At 42.4% G+C, this 24,656-nt stretch overlaps 1 protein-coding gene and 1 non-coding gene across 2 annotated transcripts; one reads left to right on the top strand and one right to left on the bottom strand.

Annotated features, from left to right (window-relative positions):
* Positions 1 to 6,099: 6,099 nt before the first annotated feature.
* Positions 6,100 to 14,564, top strand: LOC103008795 (low affinity immunoglobulin gamma Fc region receptor III-A-like). The gene is made up of 5 exons (XM_007171695.3): positions 6,100 to 6,198; positions 6,882 to 6,902; positions 7,257 to 7,511; positions 10,481 to 10,735; positions 12,444 to 14,564. Exons 1-5 carry the CDS (start codon positions 6,159 to 6,161, stop codon positions 12,632 to 12,634), a joined length of 762 nt encoding a protein of 253 aa, XP_007171757.2. The 5' UTR covers positions 6,100 to 6,158; the 3' UTR covers positions 12,635 to 14,564.
* Positions 14,565 to 15,933: 1,369 nt separating this feature from the next.
* Positions 15,934 to 16,007, bottom strand: TRNAN-GUU (transfer RNA asparagine (anticodon GUU)). Its single transcript has one exon. It is a non-coding gene; the product is annotated as a tRNA-Asn (tRNA).
* Between the last annotated feature and the right edge of the window lie 8,649 nt (positions 16,008 to 24,656).

Below are 24,656 nucleotides of genomic sequence, written 5' to 3'. Positions count from 1 at the left end.
AGAGGTGTTCCATACCCAGTTCAGAGCCAACTCTCCACCCATGTTCTATTCTCATGTCTTTAGGATCTACACTTGCTTCATCAGGTATTCCCTCCTTATCATGCATCCAACTTCTCCCACTCTGCTGACTTCTTCCCAAAGACCCGTAAACAAGTTCAAATCTTTACTTAAAACAAAATCTCCCTTTTTTTCCTTGACCCCGTCTAGTTACTATCTTCTTTTTTTTTATTTAATTTATTTATTTTTGGCTGTGTTGGGTTTTCGTTGCTGCACGCAGGCTTTCTCTAGTTGCGGCGAGCAGGGCCTACTCTTTGTTGCGGTGTGCAGGCTTCTCATTGCAGTGGCTTCTCTTGTTGCCGAGCACAGGCTGTAGGCACACGGGCTTCAGTAGTTGTGGCGCACGGGCTTAATTGCTCCACGGAATGTGAGATCTTCCTGGACCAGGGCTCGAACCTGTGTCCCCTGCATTGGCAGGTGGATTCTTAGCCACTGTGCCAACAGGGAAGTTCATAAGTACCATCTTCTAATTCTCCTTTCTTACTGTATCACTCAGGGCTCTTGATAATAAGCAATTGTATCAGATTCTGGATATATTCAGTTTAAAGAAAGGAATTTATCGTGGGGTGGAAGCTGGAGGTAGATCAGCCTATCCCACTGTTATGGTGAATGGGACCCAACCATCTCCCTCTCTTCTAAGTGAATCTCCCTTATAAGTGAATAAGTCTCACTTATTCAGAATTCAACATCCCAGAAAAGACAAACTGGCCAAGCCAAATCACATGCCTGCTCTTTGACTTTCTGTATTAGTCAACTCAGGCTGCCATAACAAAGTACCACAGACTGGGGAGCTTAAACCACAGAAATTTATTTTTCCACAGTTCTGGGTGCTAGAAATCAGAGATCAAGGTGTTGTCAGGGTTTTATTTTCCTGTGGCCTCTCTCCTTGGCTTATAGATAGCCATCTTTTTTTTTTCTAATATTTATTATTATTATTTTTTGGCTTCATCGGGTCTTAGTTGCGGCACACAGGATCTTTCGTTGCAGTGCACGGGCTCCAGAGCACACGGGCTCTGTAGTTGCGGCACTCAGGTGCTCTAGTTGTGGCACGCTGGCTTAGTTGCCCTGCAGCATGTAGGATCTTAGTTCCCTGACCAGGGATTGAACCGGCGTCCCTTGCATTGCAAGATGGATTCTTAACGAGTGGACCACCAGGGAAGTCCTGATAGCCATCTTCTTTTTTTTGGGGGGCTGCATTGGGTCTTCGTTGCTGCACGTGGGCTTCTCTAGTTGCGGCGAGCAGGGGCTACTCTTTGTTGCAGTACACGGGCTTCTTATTGTGGTGACTTCTCTTGTTGCAGAGTATGGGCTCTAAGCGCACGGGCTTCAGTAGTTGTGGCATGTGGGCTCAGTAGTTGTGGCTCGCGGGCTCTAGAGCAGGCTCAGTAGTTGTGGTGCACGGGCTTAGTTGCTCCGCGGCATGTGGGATCTTCCCCGACCAGGGCTCGAACCCATGTCCGCTGCATTGGCAGGCGGATTCTTAACCACTGTGCCACCAGGGAAGCGCGCGATAGCCATCTTCTTGTGTCTTCACATGGTCTTCCTTCTGTGCATGTCTGTGTCCTAATCTCCTCTTCTCATAACTGTACCAGTCATACTGGGTTAGGGTCCACCATAATGACCTCATTTTAACTTTAAAGTCCCTATCTCAAAATATGGCCACATTCTGAGGTACTGGGGATTAGGACTTCAACATATAAATTTAGGGGAGACACAATTTAGCCCATAACACGAGCCCAAGGTGACGGAAGGGGAGATCTGACTCCTTTGGCTTCTGTAGTAAAAAGCAATCACCACTTTCTATTGACTACTCACAGTGGGGGCTTCCCCCAGGGATACTGAGGTGCTGACAAGAAGGTGGAGGGGAGTGGATCCGCTCTGTTATGCTTTCTCTGTTATGAAAGCATAACAGAGATTCTTAAAAGGAGTAGTAACTCATTAAAACACTATTTCATTTCTACTCAATCTTCAACCAAAAGTTATCAAGCTCCTGTCCCCCAACCCCAGCCCCTGACATTGCTCAGGCAAAGGTCATGAATTGTTCCCAGATTGCCACATTGAAAGAACTGTTTCTTGAACTTTTCTACAGAATTTTATACTGTTAACTTCTCCCTCCTTGAAGATCCGTCCTCCCTGGGCTGTCCTGTTCTCCTCACTTCTTTAGCCCCTCCTACCCAATCTCCTTTGTCAGCTATTCTTCCTTCATACACCCTGTCAAAGTTGCTGAGTGTCAAGTTTCTGTCATTGGCCCTCTCCTCTCCCCCTCCCCACCTCTCCCCTCATTTCCCCTTCCTTTCCCTCACTGTTCCCCTTTTTTCTCACTCAATACTCATAATCAGAGAGATGATATTTATACTTCATCTTAACCTAGGATCTTTGGATGGGCTTCACATGGAGCGTCTTAAATTATAGGGAAAATGATGTGTATGTGCATTTTTTCTTGGGAGAGGGCCTAAAGCTTTTATCAAAAGTTTAAAACATCAACCATGTTGGTGTCTCCTAAATCTTCTTTTGTCCAAACCTTTGGAGTTCCACAGCCATATGTTCAACTGCCTACTTGGCATCTCCACCTAAAATCACCACCAACCTCCAACTCAGTGTCAGAAGCTGAGATCATTATCTCCCTCTCCCAAAGTCTGCTCCTCTTCCTCTATTTCTTATGTCCAGGAAATGTGTCACCATCCTCCTGATCACCCAAATCAGAAAGTTGAGCATCACCTAGCCCCTCCTTCTCCATCATTCCTCATTGCCAATCACTCAGCCAGATCCCGTCTGTTCTACTTTCTTAACATCTCTCCTAGACGCTTCCATTGCATTTTCACTTTTTTATCAGAGAATCTCCTATCTTTCAGCTAAACTGTTAAAATAACTTCCCAAATTTTCCCTCCGCCTTCAATCTTTCTCCCCTCCAACCTGTTTCTTGGACTGTGTCATTCCCCAGCTTAAAACCTTGATGACCAGTTTTACATTTTGTAAAAACTACTGTGATAGCAGTTCCAGAACGTACAAGTTGTTCACCGTGACATACAAAGTCCTTTATGATCACCCAATAAATATTAATTGAATGACTGGTCTGTTCCAGGCACTGTGCAATATGCTGGGGATACAATGATGCCCAAGAGGAACAGATGCCCTACCCTCAAAGAACTTACAGTCCACAAATGTGATGAGTACTACAAAGGAGAAGCACAAGCTCCTGAAGGAGTACAGGGGATGGGAGTGTCACAACTTAAGTCAGAAAACGAGAGAAGGCCTCAACCTCCTGTGTTGCACTTCTGATAGTCATCAACCGGTATGGTTCCAGATGTGGAACCAACAACTTTATATGCATTATTTCATTTAAACCTCACAACAACTCCTTGGGGTTAGTACCATTTTTGTTAGCCCAAGTTTAGAGATATGGAAACTGAGACCTTGACAGGTTAAATAAGTGGTGGAGTTGGAATTCCATCCCACACTTACCTGAAACACAGCCCTCTTAACCCTTTAAGAGCCTATGCTTCTCCTTTGTAGTACTCACGAATCCTGTGGCGCTATACCCAGCTCTGTAAACACACCAGCCTATTTCACTCCAAGTCTCTGCTGATGCTTCTCCTTTTGCCTGAAGTGACTATTTCCCTCAAAAGCCTTATCGCTGAACACATAATTATCTTCTGTGATCCAATTAAAGTGTTCTCTCTTCCATGTGGACTCCTCCCCCAGACAGAATTAGCCACTGGCTTCTTTGTGCATACACAGAATTTCAGAAATACTCTCATAGTCTCTAAAGCACTTCAGATGCTCATCTGGTGGTCTTCCCTTAAGAAACTATAAATCCCAGGGGATGATACCTGATGAACTCTGTAATCTCAGAACCTTGTGCTGTGGCTGTCATTTCAACATTAGGGAAGAGAAGAATGGAGGGAGTAAAGAAAAGGATGAGGGAGAAAAGAAAAAGCAAGCGTGAAGACAAACACTCCAGCAATAAAATATGCCAGGACCATCTGTCCTTCTTTTAAAAATTTGCATTTTACCTATCACTGTAAAATTAAGCCATACCACCCCGACACACTCAATTGGAGGATTGTTCAGGAAAACCTGCAGCACGTTTCCCATTCTTCTGCTGTCCTCCTGTGCTCTCCCTCCTCTCCTTCCTGTCTAGCCCATCCTCTCGGCAGCTGACAATTCCTCCCTCCATTTGAAGGCCACAGACAGAAAACGAGTCAACAAGAAAATAAAACCGCAAAGAAGGAAAACTAAAGCGAATGCCTTGCACCACATCATGTTGCAGAAAGCCACTTCAGTAACAACGAACAACAGAGAGCGCTGAGGCGTAGTCACCTTTCACCTCAGAAACCACAGAAAGCCCCGAAGGCACTCTTTCTGTTTTAGGTTTCCCAGATAAGCATCTGAAGTACCATATCATGAAGCCTGAAGCTTTCAGATACTAGTCTGGATTTTGGAAGATGTAAACAAATCCCTTAAGAGAGAGCACTAGGGCTTCCCTGGTGGCGCAGTGGTTGAGAATCTGCCTGCCAATGCAGGGGACACGGGTTCGAGCCCTGGTTTGGGAGGATCCCACATGCCGCGGAGCAACTGGGCCCGTGGGCCGCAATTACTGAGCCTGCGCGTCTGGAGCCTGTGCTCCGCAACAAGAGAGGCCGCGATAGTGAGAGGCCCGCGCACCGCGATGAAGAGTGGCCCCCGCTTGCCACAACTAGAGAAAGCCCTCGCACAGAAACGAAGACCCAACACAGCCAAAAATGAATAAAGAAAGAAAGAAAGAAGCTTTCATTTAAAAAAAAAAAAAAAAAAGAGGGAGCACTATAATGTCCTTAGTCAGACATCTAATCCAAGGGCCTGTGGGGGAGGGTTGCTGCGGGAACATGTTGGGGGCGGGGAGGATGGGAATGGTGGAGGATCAATTAACTCTACTCAGGAGCAAAACAAAACAGAAATCAAAACCTGTGAAGCAGTTTTTATATGACTCTGGAGTAGAAAGGGGCATGAGTCCAAAGCAGTGGTCAGCAGGCACTTGTGCCAGCCCCTGCCTCCACTCTACCCCTGCCAAACATCACTGGCTCACTTCTGTCTGCTGCTCACCTCCTGGGCTTTTCCAAGGCTTTTCCAAGTGAGACCTGCCCCAGATGTCCAGGAATCTGCTGGGGGCGTGATATGGCCAAGCAGAGCCATTTGATTTTCTGTCTGAGACCTGGACTGAAGTGAGAGCAAACAAAGTAGGGGTGAGGGTGGGGGAGGGTATGGGGGTGTATGTGTTGGCAGGAGGGATGTTGAGAAAAAAGGAGAAGAGGTTAGCAACCTTACCACTTCCTAACCACTGCGCCTACACTTTTTCTGGTAAGAAGCCCTGGAACCCAGGCTGCTAGGCTCACAGACCAGCCGAGGCCCAGTGGGTCCCTGAGGGGCCCAAGCTAACCTGAACTACTGTGGCCCAGCACAGCCCTAATAACACTGGGGTGAAGGTAAAATGCTCTGGTCCTCGCTTCACCCTGCCCCCTTCCCCCCCACCCCGTTTCCACCTTTTCTGTGTTCCTTCCAACCTTTCAGTGGTAACTCCTCCTCCCAGAGCCCATTTCTCTCCCACTGCCTGTGTTTCTTTTAATAGAGGATGCAAATCTCATGATGGAATTCACACTAAGGAGTTAGTAAGAGATCCCAGAGGCATATGCATTTCCAATTTTGAAAGAAAATGTTGGTGGAGATAATAGTGGGGTGAGGGACACTTCTAATGATCTGATGATTTAAATGACTACTTTCTGTAGGCAGGCCCTGGCTGGGTGGAGATGGGTCTGGGCCAAGCAGGAGAGTGAGAAGTTTTGAGGTAGAACAAGAGACCCCCTCAGGGAATGTCCTCCTTATTGAGTCTCATTCCCAGGGTCCTGTTGTCCTGTTCGTGTCAGCGGGTGGATCCAAACCAGAGAAGTGGGGTTTCATTAGTCAGAGTTCAGATTCAGGAATCAAATGACGTTTCCAAAAAAGGAAACTGATGAGTAATAGGCTTGAGGGGTGGGGAGAAAGGCTGTTTACTTCCCCTCTTCAAGTCAACCAGGTCCCCTTAGGGCTCTGATATCTGTGGTGACTTGTCTACTCTAACGCACAGCATGTGGCAGCTGCTACCACCAACGGCTCTGCTGCTTCTAGGTAAGTCAGAATCACCCTGCCTCGGAGTTGAGCTCAAGATGCCCTGGGTTCAGCAGACATCCCTTTTCAGGCAAGGGATGAGACCCCTACCAAGGGATAGGACCCCTTACCATGTCTATGGATGTAGATTTAGCTTCTAAGACAAAGCTTCAAGCGTTAGAGATGTGGAGAATTGCTGGCCCTGATTTGTGCATAATCAGGAGATGAAGGGGGACGTGAGGTCTCCGTTACTTCACCCCTCTGGGTCTCAGTTTGTCTACCTATAAACTGAAGAGTATGGACGAGATGGTCCTGAAGGTCTGTCTCTTCCATTCTCACATTCCAGTGTTCCTCTCTAAGTCTTTTAATTTCCTCCCTTTCCAGGGGACTTGGGGTGAGCTTGTTTTTATGGCTTGATTCAGGGACATTCGATCTGTACCCTTAATCTGGGAGTTCGAACGGGGACCACAGAGTAAGGGAATGGTGTTGAAAACAGGGGTTTGGGTGGACAAGGGAGTAGGAGGCACACACGTTGGAGACCAGAGGACAGGCAATGGGAGAGCTATCCACTATATTTACCTTGATTCTTGGGGACACAGGCCTCCCAGAGCAGAGGTGGGCAGGGGAGTTTAAACTCACTCCACACTCCAGTCACCCTGATCTCTGCTGCTACTCAATATTCGTTTCACTCTTTTTTCTTACAGTTTCAGCTGGCACGCAGACTGGTGAGTTTGCTTCGTGGTCTTGGATGGGTCAAGTGAGGAATGTAAATGTGCAATAGCCACAGGGTATTAGGAAATGTTCTTTGCATAGGAAATTGCTGATGTGGGGTTGGCAGGGGTAATTCCCCCAACACAGTAGGGCTTGGCCCTATGCTTCTCTGGCCAATTTTGCTCAAGATAAAGGGAGACCAAGAAGGAGGCCAAGCCTCTCCAAGCCAATATGCTCAGACTGAGTGCTATGCTAAGGCTGAGTTGCCAACTCTCGGTTTGCAATGGGTTTTGAGCCTCCCTGGGAATGCCAGTGTAGGGCTGGCTCATTTCCCTGCCCTCATCTACGTTCTCTTGACTCCTCGGCAGATCTCCCAAAGGCTGTGGTGCTCCTAGACCCTCAATGGGACCGGGTGCTCAAGGATGACCATGTGACTCTAAAGTGCCAGGGGGACTACCCTCCTGGAGACAATTCCACACAGTGGTGGCACAATGGGACGCTCATCTCAAACCAGGCCTCCAGCTACTTCATCACACGTGCCAAAGTTGAGGATAGTGGAGACTACAAGTGTCAGACAGGCCTCTCCACACTCAGCGACCCGGTGAAGCTAAAAGTCTACATTGGTGAGTAGGTGAAGGGGAAAAGGGAAATCACCAATAAATGGAAAAACAAGAGGCCCTGAAAGACTTGGGAAGCACCAGAAGATGATGTTCCTGGGGCTTAAAACTAAGATGAGATGATCTGTAGTCCTACTGAATTATATCAGAATTGTAGTCCTAGCTATAAGTAGGCCTTAGGTAAAAAGTCAGAGCCTGGCATATACTACAGGGCTGCTGCACTGCACAATTCCAGGAATCAACATTCACATAGAATACATACAGCATGAATGGTGTCATCTGAAGGTCAGGGCGTGACACTGATGCTCAATAATAGTTATTGAATAAATTAATGAATCCATTTTAGGACCTCAATCTCCTCACTCTCAGACACACAATGCCCTAAGCTACCCCGCAAGCCATCCCTAATTTACCATAATATCTATCTCTCTCTTCCCATCAATGCCACACTCAAAATATACACTTCAGCATAAATTTGGCCATGTGATATCTCTCCTAATAGAGACATATATACACATTCAGCCTGCATATTCATCATGGAATCAAAGTCTTTGTGTATTAACAGAATCCAGTCATTAGATGCAAGTAGAAGAAGTATTTTGGAGGCAGAGATCTCTCCTGGTGTCCCTGAAATCACACCACATAGCCCGGTACCTGCAGCGTCACCTTGTAAGCCTGACTCTATTTTCATGGCTGCCCCATCTGTATAATGTATGTGAGTGGAACAAGTCTGGAGGGGAAGGAGGGCCTAATGAAGGTGGACCTGCAACAGAATTCCATGGAATCTGAGGCTGATTTTCTTGGCTTCTTTGCCTGACTGTGTCACTTAGCTGACATGGTTCTCAGTCTACAGAGGTACAAAGAGGAATGTCTATCATCTAGCTAGGTGAGAGATAGATGGCCACCTACGACCAAATAAAATGGGGAATTACCAACAGGAAGCAATAGATAAATCATATCTGGGAGTTATTAGTTTGTCTTAAACTTGGCTCTAGAAACTGACTTTAGAAGTCTAATCAGTGAGAACTGTTTTAAACTGTGACCAAGAGCATTAACTTCACCAGGCAAACTCCTGATCATTCTTTAGGACCCATTTCACTTATCTCCTTCTCTGAGAAGCTTTCCTTACTTTCTTTGGGCAGAATTTCTTTGCTCCATTCTCTTTGGTCCTTCAGTCCTTTGTTCTTAGCCTGTTGTAGCACTTATCACACTGTATTGTAATTATTTCTATGTCTAGATCACAGATTCTTTGATGTGTCTTAGTCATCTGGGTATCCCCAGTCTGCACAACATAGTAAGTGCTCAATAAAATATTAGTTTAACGAATGTACATATGGACATTCACTGAGTCCATGACAGCCAGAATGGAACAAGAATGTTCCCCTCAAAGAAACCAGACCATATATACACATATATGATTACGTAGGTAACCCCTGTTAATATTTAAGTCCAAGTTTTTTCTTTTTTTCTGAGCATACCTACTTTTTGTATTCTGTCTTTTTAACTTAACATTGTCTGATGAATGTTTTCGCATGTCATTTTAAAATTTCTCTGCAGTATCATTTTTAATTATTCAGGCCAACTTCCTGACCACAATTTCAAGTTCTCTGTGTGTGTGTTGAGCCTGGTTACTTGGCAAGGCAGTTGTGAAAAAAGTGTCTTGGTGACATAAACTTCTCTCTCTCAGAGGCTGTGCTCAGTAATGAAGATGGCCTTGCTGAGACGCTGTGGCCCTTCAGAAACCACCAATTACCATCAGCACTACCATGCATGCTTTTTTTCCCCCTCCGTGACTTTTTTTTTTTTTTTTAAGATTTAATTTAATTTTTTTCTTTTTTGGCTGCACGCAGGCTTTCTCTAGTTGTGGCAAGCGGAGGCTACTCTTTGTTGCAGTGCACGGACTTCTCATTGCAGTGGCTTCTCTTGTTGCGGAGCACGGACTCTAGGCACACGGGCTTCAGTAGTTGTGGCACCCGGGTTTCAGTAGTTGTGGCTTGCGGGCTCTAGAGCGCAGGCTCAGTAGTTGTGGCGCACGGGGTTAGTTGCTCCGCGGCATGTGGGGTCTTTCCGGACCAGGGATCAAACCCATGTCCCCTGCATTGGCAGGCAGATTCTTACCCACTGCGCCACCCAGGAAGTACCCCCCCCTCCCTGACTTTTATATTGAGTTCTCCTTCATGATTTCTGCAGCCGCTCCTGTGGCCACTCAGTAACCTTCTTCCTGACTGGCTGCAACAGTCTTCCAATATTCCTACAACTGTCCATTCCTTCTGAAGTCTACCTTTCCTTTAATTGGGCAAATCATCATTTTCTAATACAATTTTTACTCTTTGATCTAGAACTTACAATGGCTCCTTATTACCTGCCATAACAAATCCAAGTGTAGCCATTAAGGATACTGCAAATTGCTTCTCACCTGCCTCATCACTGAGACCCTATGCTCTAACCTTATGTTTTGACCATGTGTGTGTGTCTCTCTCTCCACCATTAGACAAAAGTTCTTGGTGTGGGGCTTCCCTGGTGGCGCAGTGGTTAAGAATCTGCCTGCCAATGCAGGGGACACGGGTTCGAGCCCTGGTCTGGGAAGATCCCACATGCCGCGGAGCAACTAGGCCCGTGAGCCACAATTACTGAGCCTGCGCGTCTGGAGCCTGTGCTCCGCAACAAGAGAGGCCGCGATAGTGAGAGGCCCGCGCACCGCGATGAAGAGTGGCCCCCACTTGCCGCAACTAGAGAAAGCCCTCGCACAGAAACGAAGACCCAACACAGCAAAAGAAAAAAAAAAAAAGTTCTTGGTGTGACTTGCGTTCTCTTGCAGGGCCCAGTTGGCTTTTTCCCAAAGAAAGCTACGTAAGGATGCTCCCAGTCTGGCTTTCCATCATCCCCCAGGATCTGGGTGGTGAGCATCCCCTTCACAAGAGCTTTGCACTGAATGCTGAGGCCTCCTGGGCCTGTGTCCTCTTTGTGTCTTTCAGGCTGGCTGTTGCTCCAGGCCTCTCGGTGGGTGGTCCAGGAGGGAGAGCCCATTCAGCTGAAGTGTCACAGTTGGAAGAATACTACTGTAATCAAGGTTCAATTTTTCCAGAATGGCAAAGGCAAGAAGTTTTCTTATCAGAATTCTGACTTCTACATTCCAGAAGCAAAACTTGAACACAGTGGCTCCTACTTCTGCAGGGGGATTATCGGGAGGAAAAACGAGTCTTCAGAGGCTGTGAACATCACTGTTCAAGGTAAGAGATGTGCAGAGCACATCTAAAGGGCCCAGAGCACCATGTGTGGGGACTCTGCATTCACACTGGGAAGATGAGTTGGGAGGAGATTGCTGACCATTCCACAGACTTCTTTACAAGGATCATTCACTCTGCAATGTGACAGCAGGTGCAGAAGTCACATTTCCTCCCCCATAAATACGCCTGTCCTTACTTACGTCTTTCAAACTATATCCATAATGTTATCTGTCTCTATCATGCTGGCCCATCTTTACCTGTTCTCCTTTCCCCTCCAAGCCTCAAGTCATAGCCAAAAGCGAAGCTGGCAGTTGTGCCTCACTTTCTCACAGAAAGACCCATAACCTGTGTTCTGGCTCTGCTGCTAATTAACCATGTAACTGTGGCCAGTTAAACTCTCTGAACGTCAGTTTCCACTTCTGTAACAAAGACATGCTGACATTTATTGGGCATCTTTCAACGTGCTGGACACGGTGCTGAGTGCTTCTTTACATGCAACTAGTCTGATGATCATAGTAACCTCTCACAACAACATTAAGAGATCGGTAATATTGACCCTACAGATGAAGTAACTGAGGTGGAAAAAAGAGAGGGGGGTAATTAATGTGTCTCCAAGGGCACACCAAAGATTCAAAGCCTGTATACTGAACCACTAGATAAAATGAAAGGATTGGACAGGCGCCAATGTCCTATGACAGAATTTTGAATTCCACTAAGTCACTTAGAAAACATCTCCAGTTTTCTGTAGTACCATCCTCCAGGGTCAGAGATCCCCTGCCACGGTGCTCCTGGACTTCCTAATTTCACAAAACTTCCACCTGTAATCAGACTAAGAAGTTTGTTGTAAGCAATTTACATGTAGTAAGACAGCAAGATAGCCACACATCTTCTGAGATTTTAACAAAACAGTGCCATAATTTGTATAAAAAATAACTTCATCACAATTTAAATTGAAAATAAATACTCTCAAATAGAGAATGAGAAAGCAAATAATAAAGAAAATGGGGGCAAAATGCAAACAATTAGTAAATCTAGGTAAAGAATATATGAGAGTTATTTATACTTTACTGGTAACCTTTTTTTAAGTTTGAAATTAAATCAAAATTAAGAGTTAAAAAAATTGAGACTAAAAATCCACTCTACTGTTACCAGTTTGTAGACTACAGTGAGGAATGACTTTAAAATAACAATATTAAGGGCTAAGAGGTTGAGAACAAGCAAATTCTACCTCTTTCCATTTTGGATTATTAGTTACTGAGCCGTGATAAAGAAATATTATCAATTTTCTGACGGTAAGTCGCAGATTTCAATGGTTCACTTTTTTTTTTTTTAGATTTCCTTTAGTGGGGTAAAAACAATGAGTACTATTTTGAGACACAAGAGAAAGTTACTGAATTAAGAAATAGTGTTCTCACACCAACTTCAACTTTGACTTCTTTCATAATTTCACACGAAACCCAGCTACAACCTACCTTGCTCAACACTATGTCACATACCTCCAACAAACATGAAAACACTTTTGCTCAGGTAGCATTAAGACCCAGACTCAGTGGGAGGAAGCTATGGTTTTCCGCCAGACTCCCCCATATTCCTTAGAATCTGCCTCTTAGCAGGTGTCAGAAAGACTTTCCACCGATGACCTCACTGTTTATTCCAAATTTCTGCCTTAACAAATGTCATTTTATTCTCATCCCTCTGCTTCTCCTATTAGGTCAAGAAAGTCCACCATCCAGCTCGTCATTCTTTCCACCTTGGCACCAAATCACTTTCTTCCTGTTGATGGGACTCCTGTTTGCAGTGGACACGGGGCTGCATTTTTCTGTGAAGAGAGACCTTCGAAACTCAAAGGACGCCTGGAGGAATAGCAAAGTCACATGGACTCAGGGCCCTCAGGCCAAATGAGGGTAATAAAAGCAGCATCCCCGTCCCATGGGGGTGATAAAAGAAGCATCTCTGAACCTCTTTCTAAATTCACAGCCCCACCATGCCCAACAGGCATCTCTGGGAGCAGCAGGAAAATTACACCTCAGACTCTAGGCTGAGGGTCCTTCACCCAACTCTGTTTTCTCTTGGTCTCCTATGGAAAGGAAGGGACTGTGATCTTCAGGTGCCAACAGTGAAGCCCCAGTAAGCATCTGCATTACCAGGAATAGAAGTCTCAGAGCGACAGTGGATGCTTTCTCTATTCTAACCATTCCGTCCCAGCAAAGAAACAATACAGACTCTTGATGATTACCCTTGATGTATGAATATTGTCCTTAAATAAATGGATATGTAAATAAGAGAATTCATGGTTGAGAACCAGCTGGATAGTAGTCTGCATCTGTTGCTGCAGGGCTGGCTGCCTTCAAGTCACCCTAAAACTCCTTCTAGACCGACTGCGGGTACGTCTGGGGGGTCTAGGGGAGACAGCAGAACCAATGAAGGGGGTGGCTAAGAAAGAGCAGTGTAGTCCAGGAAAGACCAGAGAAGACCACCACCTGGGCTGTCTTCCTAGAATATGAGCCATGGTAGAGGTAAAAGAAAATCACAGAGGTGATGCAGAATAGAGTTTTTCAGGGGAGCCCATGTCAGAATTGGGATGGTCTGCAAGTATACGATGATCAACCCTCTTAATGTCATGAGTAGGAAATGGTCCAGGAAGGGGTGTAGGGGTTGGAGGATTTAGAAAAGAAAGCACAGAATAAAGCCATTGGAAGGAGAGCAACATTGCTGTCCCAGATTAAGCTCAGTGAACAGAGATACCTCCGCATCCAAACAGAGGAAGCATGAGAAGAAGTCAACCACAACTGCACAGGAAGGAATGGGTAGGAGGTGAGAATGCTTTTACTGGGCACAAGAGTGAGAATTAGAGAGCAGTGGCAGGGACTATAAAACCAGCTTTTCCGTTTTAGTATCAAATTCACATATAGCTTTGATCACATCATCCTTTAAACAGATGTTGGATAACCAATATTAAATGTACTAAACTCTACTGAGTTAAATTATGAAACTTTGAAATCCCTCAGCATGTCAGTAACAATGGAGTAGAGGTGGAGAAGGCAATCACTGCCTATAGAAGAAAGCTTTAGCTATCTCTCTTTGTGTTTCAGAAGTTTTAAATAGAACCATTTCTTGATTTCAGCAAGGCATTTTACAAGATCCTGCTTCTACTGTCAGACAGAAAATGGAAAAACCATGGTAATAAAACAAGAATGAAAAAATCCTTTTTTCCTCCCATTGTCCAAAATTCTATCAGTGAAATGAAGCAGGACCCTATGGTCCTTGTCCCCCATGTCCTCTGCCTGCCTTTTGTCTGTGGAAGAACTTTAGCCAAAGACTAAGTTTAATCAGAGAAGTGAGAAAATGCAGAAACAAAGGAAAACAGTCAAAGGAGACCAAATTATAATAGTTTAGTCATTAAGCATAGTCAAGGACCTTTAGTTCTTTCTCAAAGGCTATAGATAATATTCTGAGCCATTTCCTGTGAGCTGTCTTATAGATACTGAAACCCCGACCAGGTGGAAAGAGTTAACTACATGATGTCCAGATTGTAGCCATGACAAAAGCTGCCACAATTCCAAGAATTGGCCTCAAGGAAATGGGAACAAACCGACCCTCAAACTGAAGACGAACGGTAGAACGGTACTTAAAACAATCAAGATGACGCTGCTTAGACCACCCATGACCAATTTCAAGACGACTGTCAGAGCTGACTGTGCTGTTTCTGCATGTAGCCCCCCTCCCTCAGCCTATAAAATCTCTTGCCCACTGATTGTCAGTGAGGGGAGTCGGCCTTTGGACAGGGTCCACCCCTCCCCCCAGGTTGCCGGCATCCAAAATAAAGCAAACTTTCCTTTCCACCAACCTTGCCTCTTTACTAGCTTTTGAGTGGCGAGCAGCCTGACCCCACTTTCGGTTACACAGGGATCAGTTTGGGTTGATGAGGAACCCCTCTCGTCTCAGCAACCATCTCACCACAATTCATATGAATTAGTCAGCTTGCTAATTCACCAAATCTTGTTGGGACAACGGGGCAAAGGGAAAATTTCATAGGTGGTATTGGATAGGAGGATGAATGAGAATTAGAGGTAGTTTTAGAGCATGGGGCAGGAAAGAGCTAGGAAGGAGGTGGGGCCTGGGCAGAGGTATCTGGCCAGCCTAATTGTGTCAGTTATGAGCTTTATGCCAAGACAATTCAAGCTTGGTATAGGAATATTAGATGAGATTCAGACATCAGACAAGGGCATCTAGAAATGCTGAACATTCAGTTCACATTTATTTAGTATTTACAATGTGCCAAGCTTGAGTTTAGGTGCTGAAGATACCAAGATGAACGACCCAGGGTCATTCCCTGGAGGAACTTTCATTCTTAGTGAGAAAAAAAAAAAAAACAAAACGTAAATAAAGAGAGAATGAAGAAAGGGCTGCAGAAAAGAGGCTTAATTTTTGGTGTTGTGTTGATGGATGACTAGGAGTTTGCCAGGCAAAAAGGAGAAACGCTGAAGGCCCATGGGCAAAGATTCAAAAGCCAGAGAAGGGGGTCAAGAAAGCAGTTTGGTTCTGTTCAATTCTGAAGAGTCAGTGAAGCAGAGGAGAGGGTTCAGGGGCCAGATTATGAAAGGCACTGCCTTCCAAGCTAAGGTTGTAGTCTACCCTGCAGGCCATTGAGGGATTTTAAACAGGTCTTTTCTAAAGAAAGCTTCTCTGGCAGCTACATGGAGGCTGGAAAGGAGAGGACAGCTGAAGACAGGAAACTGCCTAGGCAGCTAGGTAGTTATTTCAGTAACCGAAGGGATAAGTAATGAGGAAGTAAATGTCAGCAGGCTGAAGAGGAAGATGGTTATTCCAATATTTAGAAGGTAGGTTCTCCAAAAATTGGTAACCAGCAGGACGTAGCATGACTAAGGGCCCAGGGTCTGGAAACGCCCGTTTCACGAGTTAGGAAATACAAGTACAAAGGCAACGCAGGCAGAGGTTGGATAAAATATTTCAGTTTGAGATTATGAATACTCACTTCCTCTGGCTGGTAAGTATTTTTAAAGCGTCAGTTTCATGATGCAATTTTAGTAGAACCTTACTAGAGCAAGTAAAAATTGTATCAGTAGTTGCAACGTTAATTACGTGGACTCGAAACTGCTAGCAAAGCACGTGGTAGGCTGGACGCAGCCTGAGTGGAGTGACACCGTGATACGTCCCGGGGTTCAAAAGGATGTAACTCCCGTCTCTGGGTGGGCTCGAACCACCAACCTTTCGGTTAACAGCCGAACGCGCTAACCGATTGCGCCACAGAGACAAACAGGAAAGCTTCTTATTACCAAGTCAGTTCACTGACGAATAACCCCGTAGTGTTCTCTGCGTTTTCAAAAAAATTCTGGTTGAGGCTGGCATAGGAACCGGTGGAGCCATCACGTTTCAGCGCACCAGGACAGTTAGTAGCCCCGAGAGAAGCAGGTCTTTTTCCCTAGCACCTACGCTAGCACCTGCTTAGATCTGGGACAGAACGAATGAACGAAGGGTCTTTGGGGAACCCAAAATGAATGCTCTCTGTGGGTTCACGAATTCACTTGGTTTTGCTCTGAGAAGTATATCAATATACTTTTTTGCTGATCTAGACAATTTATGCATTCATGTGTACGTGCGCGAGTCTTATAATAACTTATAATAAGCTTATTATCGTGAAATTTTAAAATACTGCGCCACATGTCCAGTCATGTCCGGCAAAATGTTATATCTAAGTAAGGGAGCGTAACATAACAAAATTAATCTTCAACCCCAGCTGTTTTGAAAGGTTTCTACTAGCATATTAGGCACCCAGACAGGACACAGGATTTATAAATGCCTGTAATTTAAGGACTTTCACTCTGACATAATCCACGTCCAACTACCCGAGGCCCTTTATCCAACATAATCAACCTAGGGATCCTGGTCAGTGCTGGGCCTGATAAGTTTCTCCTCTTCTCTCCAGCTTAGAGAGAAGCTCCTCTCTTTGTTCTTGGGCCATTTAACAGCCACGGGCTTCGTGAATCACATCACCTCCACCCCAGGCATACCCAACCCGGCTACCACACCGGTTCCTCGCCGCACCCAAGCACACATAAGCAGCCATTTTCTCTGTTGTCCAAGCCCCAGGGCGCCTCTGAACCCTCCACATAGAAACTTCTTCTTCCTTCTGCACCGCCATCCTCTTAATTATTGGGTTCCAGTTTTGGTGCAGGTCAAAGTTTTCAATGATTTCCAGTGAAATGAGAATACACACAAATATAGAGATGTATGTGCATAAATTATATATATGTATGTGTGTGTATCTCAGATAAGTTTGCTAAATGACCTCTAAGCTGGCATTGCTTTTTCACACTTTAAAGTTTTGTTTTTAAATGTCCTTTCCTTTATAAAATGATGATGAGGATAGATGATAGTTGATGTGGCTGCGATTGTTTTATCAATTTCCTAACTTGGCAAAATAAAAAGTTGGCAACCCTGTATTGGTCACCAGCATTTGCGGGAAATTTTTACTCCTCTGTGAAGTCCAAGTTTGGGACTCACTACTCTCATCTTCATCTCCTTTATTGGATTGGCTGCAAAAACTAAAAATAACTTTCAAGTTTATTCTAAATATACATATATTTCCTATGCTTCACTTTGCATGTACACATTACAGCAATCCAAAAGAAGGGGGAAAAAAGAGTCAAAGAAAAACTGAGGCAAAAAGAAAGTACAAAATGGGGTGGTAAATAAATCCAAAATATATCAGTAATCACAATAAATATAACTGGAGAAAACTTGCCAGTTAAAGACAAAAGTGGATTTTTAAAATACATTTTATTTTGTTTAGAAGAATGACATTAAAACATAAACAGAAAGACTGAATGTAAAAGAATTGCTAAAGATATGTCCGGAATATTCTAATGAAAAGAAAGTTGGTAGTTGGTATATAGCTATATATCAATAATATCAGACAAAATAAAGTTTAAGAAATAATGCCTCACTAGGGATGAATATGGTCACCATATGCTAATAAAAGATTAAACTCACGATGAACATATAATAATTCTAAACACATATGTATCTATTAAAATAGCATTAAAATATAAAAGCAAGAATTATTATACCAAGAGGAAAATTGACAAACCCATCACCACAGTGGGAGAATTCAACATACTTCTCTCAGCATTTGATAGGTCAAGCAGAAGGAAAAAAAAAGCATATAAACACATTTAACAAGCTTGATTTAATAGATATATATATAGAGAGAGAACTCTGCCACCAATAATTATTGGTTATACTTTCTTCTCAAATGCACCTGGAATATTTATGGAAATTGACTTTGTATGAGTCCATAAAACAAGTCTTAACGTACTCATGGAATTGGCACTACTACATATGTATCTTTGAACAGAATGAAGTTTAACTCAGAAAGCAATTACTGTACAAAAAATAACTTTTGAAAGCCTCACGTATTTGGAAATTTTAAAAACACCTGTTTTTAAATAACTCATGGATCAAAGAGAAATTGAATGAAAATTGAAAAATACTTAGTAGTAATAAAAATATAACATACCAGAATTATCAAATGCTCAAGGTTTTACATGTGCACTTGGGAAAAGGAATACTATACTAACCATCAATGTTTAGCATATGTGTTAAACAATATTTTCTGTTAAATCTGTTAGAGAAAAAACAACAGGAAACTTCTGAAATGCAATTGATCCTGTTACAATGAGGGAAATATATAGCTAGTCACTATTCTGAGTGGTCAGTGCCATACCAATTAACTCCTCAGAAAGAATCATCCTCTGGGTTCTGCTTTGGCTCTCCCTAGGCACCCTAGAAACCCACCCCATACCACTGCTGGCCAACTCTAAGAAACTGTAGGCAGTCACTTCCAAGGAGGCCACTCAATGCCTCCCAACCTGCAGGTCTAATTTAAGCCAGCCTACTGCAGGTCCTGGATATAGGTCCCTGTCCCTGTACGTCTCCCAGGACAGGGCTACCTGAACCATGGTCCAGTTAATAAGTGCCCAGTGTTTGGTCCCCCAAGACAGTGGCTACCCACCACTACTCAGTACACCTCTGTAGTCACCCTTGTTTGTGGCCACTTGTGGGAACTGCAGCCTCCACGCAATCTTGGCACCAAGAGAGTCAGGGAATAACAGAGAGAGCAGGCAGGAAGTAATAGGTCACAATGAAGGCATCAGCCAGGTGTTGTGGCCTCTGCTGGCACTCTGGCACTGAAGCATAAGAAAAATCGGGGGCTAAGGGATGACTGAGGTGCAGTTGTTCTCTTTTTCCATCCATGTTTTATTTCACCTTCCTTTCCTGTGACAAGGTTTTGTTTTTGTTTTTTAATCCCAAACATCCTCCCACCATGGGCATTAAAATTTGTTTTACTAATAAAATGAATAATTAATGCTTGTGCATTGCCAGGCACCATTCTAAACATTTATTAACTCATTTGGGAATTGTAATTATCATCATTATCCCCTTTTACAGATGAGGAAACTGAGACAGAGAGCCAAGATTCAAACAAACACAGGAAGTACAACAGAGCCCTTGTGTTTAACCACCACATTATGTTGCCTCATCCAGCCTGAATGGCTGAGGTCAACCTAATTATACATGTCATTCCAATATATGATTTTTGTATAATATATAATATATAACAATATAGAGAAATATATAAATATATAATATATAAAACCTTAGACAATATTTTAAACGCTAGAAAAAACTGTTAATAAAAGAGAGTTAATAAAATTGTTGTTAGTTCCACAGAAGATGACAAGGGATTCAGTATCAACACCCATCCTTTCCTAATTTTAGGAAAAAGTTTTCTGCTTATTGAGACAAGTTACCTAATGACTATCAATTTATTGGAAAGGAATTGGAGGAATTTGATGGATTTCCCCTATGTTAAACCAGGGTTCAGGTAGCGGCATCATTTAGCTAGTGACAGCTGTATAAAACAAAACCAACAATTATTAAAAATCAGCTAATTTGGAGATGAGTAGAAAGATTTGACATAGTATTTGCCCTTACATTACCCGGAAATCAGTTTTATAAGATACATAAACACACTTATCTATATATATAATTAAAGAATAATAGAGAATATTTGAAACATATATTCTTGTAACTGTTTTAAATCTTCAGAATACCATTCTTAGCTCGGTGTTTCAACACAAATGAATTCCATAAAAATAATATTTAGTGGAAAAAATGCTAGTTGCAAAAGAATACATACCACCTGATACCAGTTGTATAAACTTTAAAAGTGTGAAAATACAAATAATATTATTTGATAACACATACACATGTAGTGAAATTTATAAAAGCCAAAGGAATAATAAAGATAAAATCCAAAATAAGACTCCTTATTGGGAAGGAGAGAAATGCATCAAAGAGAGAAACATAGAAGGCTTCTTCTGTTCTGTTTCTTTCTTGAGCAGGGTGTTGAAATACAGGGATGCTCATTTTATTATTTTCTACATTTTATATTTATAATGTGCTGTTTTGTGTGAATTGTTTTGTTAAAATTCAATCTTTGTTAATGCAAACTAGCCTTTCTGCTTAAGATCTGGGAGGAAAATAATAGCATTTAAGTGGACAATGAGGGAGAAGCAAAAAGACTCTATCCCCATATTTATGGACAAACACCAGATCTAGATAGATTACTTAGATTACTCCTCATTCAAAGATGAGCACATAGAGTTCTTAACTGCAAAAAAGATAATCTACTCTAGCTTGTTTAAATACGAAGTATTTATTGAGGGGTACAGATAATTAATGAGGCATTGGGAAAACTGAAAAAACAGACTCCAGGCCCACTTCCAGGAATAACTCCCCCAAAACTACTCTGTATATTGGACTACCACACTATACAGTAAAAACTGCTGCAAAATAAATTTAAAAGATTTCACAATCTCTAGTTCTAGAACAAAGCTGTATTAGCCACTGTTTATATCAGCAAAATTATATTCCTGCCTCTCTCCCATGTAACTCGGCTCCAAATCAAAATCTCACTAAAGTGTATCTGGTTGGTGAAAGGAAATCATATCCGGAACCCCAGTTGCAGAGGAATCTAGAAAATATAGTTCGGCTTTCCAGCCACTACAGCACAGGACACTACAACAATGCCAGAATGCCATTGGAATAGGTGTTGAACAAACCAATCCACATATCCATTGCAATGAGTAAACTGAAAAAGCAAAAATAAAATAAAATCAATGCCAAATTAAAATAAAAGCAAACAAACTTCCCATCTCCACCCTCAGTATGGGACTTTTAGGGTATGAGGGGATTGAAAGCTCTAAAGAACTAGGTAGTAGTGAGCTACGGATGTGGTTATGGTGTGATAAGCTGTGGCAAGGGTCTGTGCATGTTTTTGTTCATAAATGACAACCTGTGGGGGGTGGGGAAAGGGCTCCAAGTCCTTGTGTTGGACTCCTCCCAAATTCCTGTGGAAAAGATCCAACCAGTGTAATAGAACAAAGTTTGAGCCATCCCAATCATCCTCAGTATGTAAGAGAAAGCTTGCAAACTCCTGGATTCATGATTAACATCTCATGATCCAAGGTGGGTCTGCTGTCAAACTGTTTTGGAAATCAGAGTGGGACATCACTCACATAGTTGAATATCAAAAAGCATGTGCAGAAAATGACACAAAGGACAGCAGAGTAAAAGAGTGTAAGCCTTTGACTCACAATCAGCTACAATATCCAAAAGGAAGCTCGATATCTTCTAGTTTCACCACTGTTTCATGGATCCAAGCTGGGGCTGGAGTCAAGGATGTCCCAGAGTTTTTGTTTTGCTTTGTTTGAGGAGGATGGATGGGTTAGTACTCATCAACGATGTCAAATCACTGATTTCAAATCAGTGATTGGGGGGTGGGCTATCGGATAAATTGAACAGAGAACCATCAGGTGGAGGGATGGGTAGAGGTATGGACTTACCTCATGTTATATCTCAAAATAATTTCAAAAAGAATTAAAGAGATAATGCCAAAAAGTAAAAATGAACAAAATTACTATGAGAAAATAAAGGTTAAAAACTGATCTGATATGGGGGTGGGAAAGACTTTTCTATGTATATAAAAAGTTAAGAAAGAAACTATGAGGAAAAATATTTGACTACGTGAAATTAGAGACTTCTGAACTTCAAACATTACGAATAAAATTTAAAAGCAATTCCAGTTTCCATAATGGAAGAATAGTTTTCATAGGACTAACCACTCCACAGATAACAGTGATAAATTCTGGACAAAATATTAAAAAAAAAAAATCTGTTTGAAGGCACTGAAGAGCAATTACATTAGATAGAAAATAAAGAGGATTCAAGCCTTGGAAGAAGTAACGACAATGTGTAATATCTTCATTCTGAGGGCACTCACCAGTCAAACCCTCAGGCATATAAACTCATGCTGAAAACCAGTCTTATACCTCATGCATCAAGGTAGAGTTTAGAGCTGCCAAATTGGCTGGAAATTAAAGGAGTAAATTTCAGAAAGGAGGGAGCATCATTAAGGAAAAGCAAATCTGCAAATGAATCACCTGTCATGTCTTTGACTCACCCTTGAACCTGATATGTACTGATTTGAGGGAGGCCAGGGTGAAAATAATAGCTCGAAGGCTAAAAGACTACTGAGCAGAGATTTCAAGAACTGCCCCATTAGAGAGGGAAAAAACACTGGAAAAGACATAAATGTTCAAAAATAGGAGATTAAAAAAATTACGGTGCAGCCATATAGTATAACACAATGAAGTCATTAAACTAATGTTTTAGACTAATATTTAATAAATATAGAAATATTCACATGTTTAAGTAAACACCCAAGTAGCTTAAAAAAACAATATGTACCATATGATTCCAACCTTGCATTTTAAAAATGCCAAAGAGATAAACATACAGCAAAATATTAATAAAGATTTCCTGGATGATGGAAATATGGGTGCATTTTATTTCTTAGTGATTTGCTTATTCTCCATATTTTCTATAAGGACTATATATTACCCTTATATTCAGGAAAAAATATTATCTTTTAAAAAAATGAGCATATACTATGTACCAGGTGCTAGCGCAAGGCACTACTTCGAAGGACTCTAGGGCTGCAAAGCATCTCAAAAACTGTACTTTGGCGCCTCCACTTTACAGATGAAGAAACCGCAGCCCAGAGAAGTTAAATGACGTGCAAAAAAGCAAACCATTCGTTAGTGATAAACAAACAAGCAAACAAAAAAAACAGGTCTTCTGATTGTCACACCAGTGTCTCATTTCTCTGTATCTGGTTTAGACATAAAATCTTTGTTTATTCCTCATCACCCCTTGTAGGGGAGGTTGTTTCATAAAGTTGCATACTTTCGTGTAGTATGGCAGTAGAAAGAGTGTGGGCTTGAGAATTTAGGCTGGCCCCTACTGAATAGCAATATACACAAGAGGAAGAAAAAAGGAGCGCCTAGAGAATCGTCGATAAGAAGGAGAAGGAGAAGATAAGAAGGAAAGGTGGGAATCTGGAATACAGGGCTTAAGGCAGAGCCTGAATCCTGGGATGCTCTTACAGACGGCAGCAGGAAATAATGGGGATGGGAAAAGATACACTCAGTGGTAGGCCCATTCAACAGCAGATCAGGTGGAAACGTGATTGCAGGATTAATCATCCAATGCATTTAACACAGAACCAGGGTCAAAACAACCATACCTACTAGTACTCTTGCCCACCATCCAGGAAATTCGCATGCAAGAGACGTTCTCTTGGAGAGAACCCAAAGTTGTTTAAGATTAGTTTTTGTCTCGGCAGTGAGAGAGAACAAAAATGTTCTTCTATCTCTCCCCATCTGGGAATCGAACGCCGATCTCCTACCTGAGAGGCCAGGCCAGGCCACTCACCAGTATGCCGATGAGGAAAACAACAGTAGAGGGTTTAAAATCATTGATTAGGAAGTTACTTCTAAACTGCCATAGCAATTTATTCCTTGAAAGACCGTTGGTTGCTGGTCAAGTTGTTATTTTACTGTATCTAGACTGTCACGTTGCAACTGAAACATAATGGGAGCTCCACAGGTAGTTTAAAATTTCTAATACCCACAGTAAAAAGTAAGAAGAAACAGGTGATAATTTAAAATATATATCTGATTTAACCCAAAATTCCGAAATATTATTTCAACATGTAACTAATACACAAATATTAATTAGATTTTGTTGTTGTTGTTGTTCTTAGTTTTCAAACCGGTAAGTATTTTACACTTACAGACAGCACATTTCTACTCAGACGTTAAATTTTCATTGGAAAAGCTTGATTAATATTTAGATTTCATGACACTTGCAGTTGAAAAAGTGGATTCACATACCAAAGCTCTTCCTAACATACTTAAACGTTCTGCAATAGCTGGATTGAGTATCTGTTTACATTTTTACGTTGATTTATTTCAATTAATTAATTAATTTCAATTAATTAATGCGTTGATTTCAATTAAATAGACTTAAAAATGCAGTTCCGCAACAGCCAGCTCTACTCACCACCAGTCCCTCCTATCAGGAAACTTGCACAAGCCTCTTAGATAGCCTCATCCACCAGAGGGCAGACTGCAGAAGCAAGAAAAACTACAATCCTGCAGCCTGTGGAACAAAAACCACATTCATAGAAAGATAGACAAGATGAAAAGGCAGAGGGCTATGTACCAGATGAAGGAACAAGAAAAAACCCCAGAAAAACAACTAAATGAAGTGGAGATAGGCAACCTTCCAGAAAAAGAATTCAGAATAATGATAGTGAAGATGATCCAGGACCTCGGAAAAAAGAATGCAGGCAAAGATCGAGAAGATGCAAGAAATGTTTAACAAAGACCTAGAAGAATTAAAGAACAAGCAAACAGAGATGAACAATACAATAATTGAAATGAAAAATGCACTAGAAGGAATCAATAGCAGAATAACTGAGGCAGAAGAACGG

Source organism: Balaenoptera acutorostrata, chromosome 1 (genome assembly GCF_949987535.1).
Source record: "Balaenoptera acutorostrata chromosome 1, mBalAcu1.1, whole genome shotgun sequence".
In the NCBI taxonomy this organism is placed as follows: Eukaryota; Metazoa; Chordata; class Mammalia; order Artiodactyla; family Balaenopteridae; genus Balaenoptera; species Balaenoptera acutorostrata.
This window is presented reverse-complemented; position numbering and strand designations above follow the sequence as displayed.

Coding starts and splice junctions, on each gene's coding strand:
- LOC103008795 (XM_007171695.3), top strand. CDS start 6,159: ATGTGGCAGCTGCTACCACCAACGGCTCTGCTGCTTCTAG. Junction 6,199..6,881: donor AACGGCTCTGCTGCTTCTAG/GTAAGTCAGAAT, acceptor TTTTTCTTACAG/TTTCAGCTGGCACGCAGACT. Junction 7,512..10,480: donor GAAGCTAAAAGTCTACATTG/GTGAGTAGGTGA, acceptor TGTGTCTTTCAG/GCTGGCTGTTGCTCCAGGCC.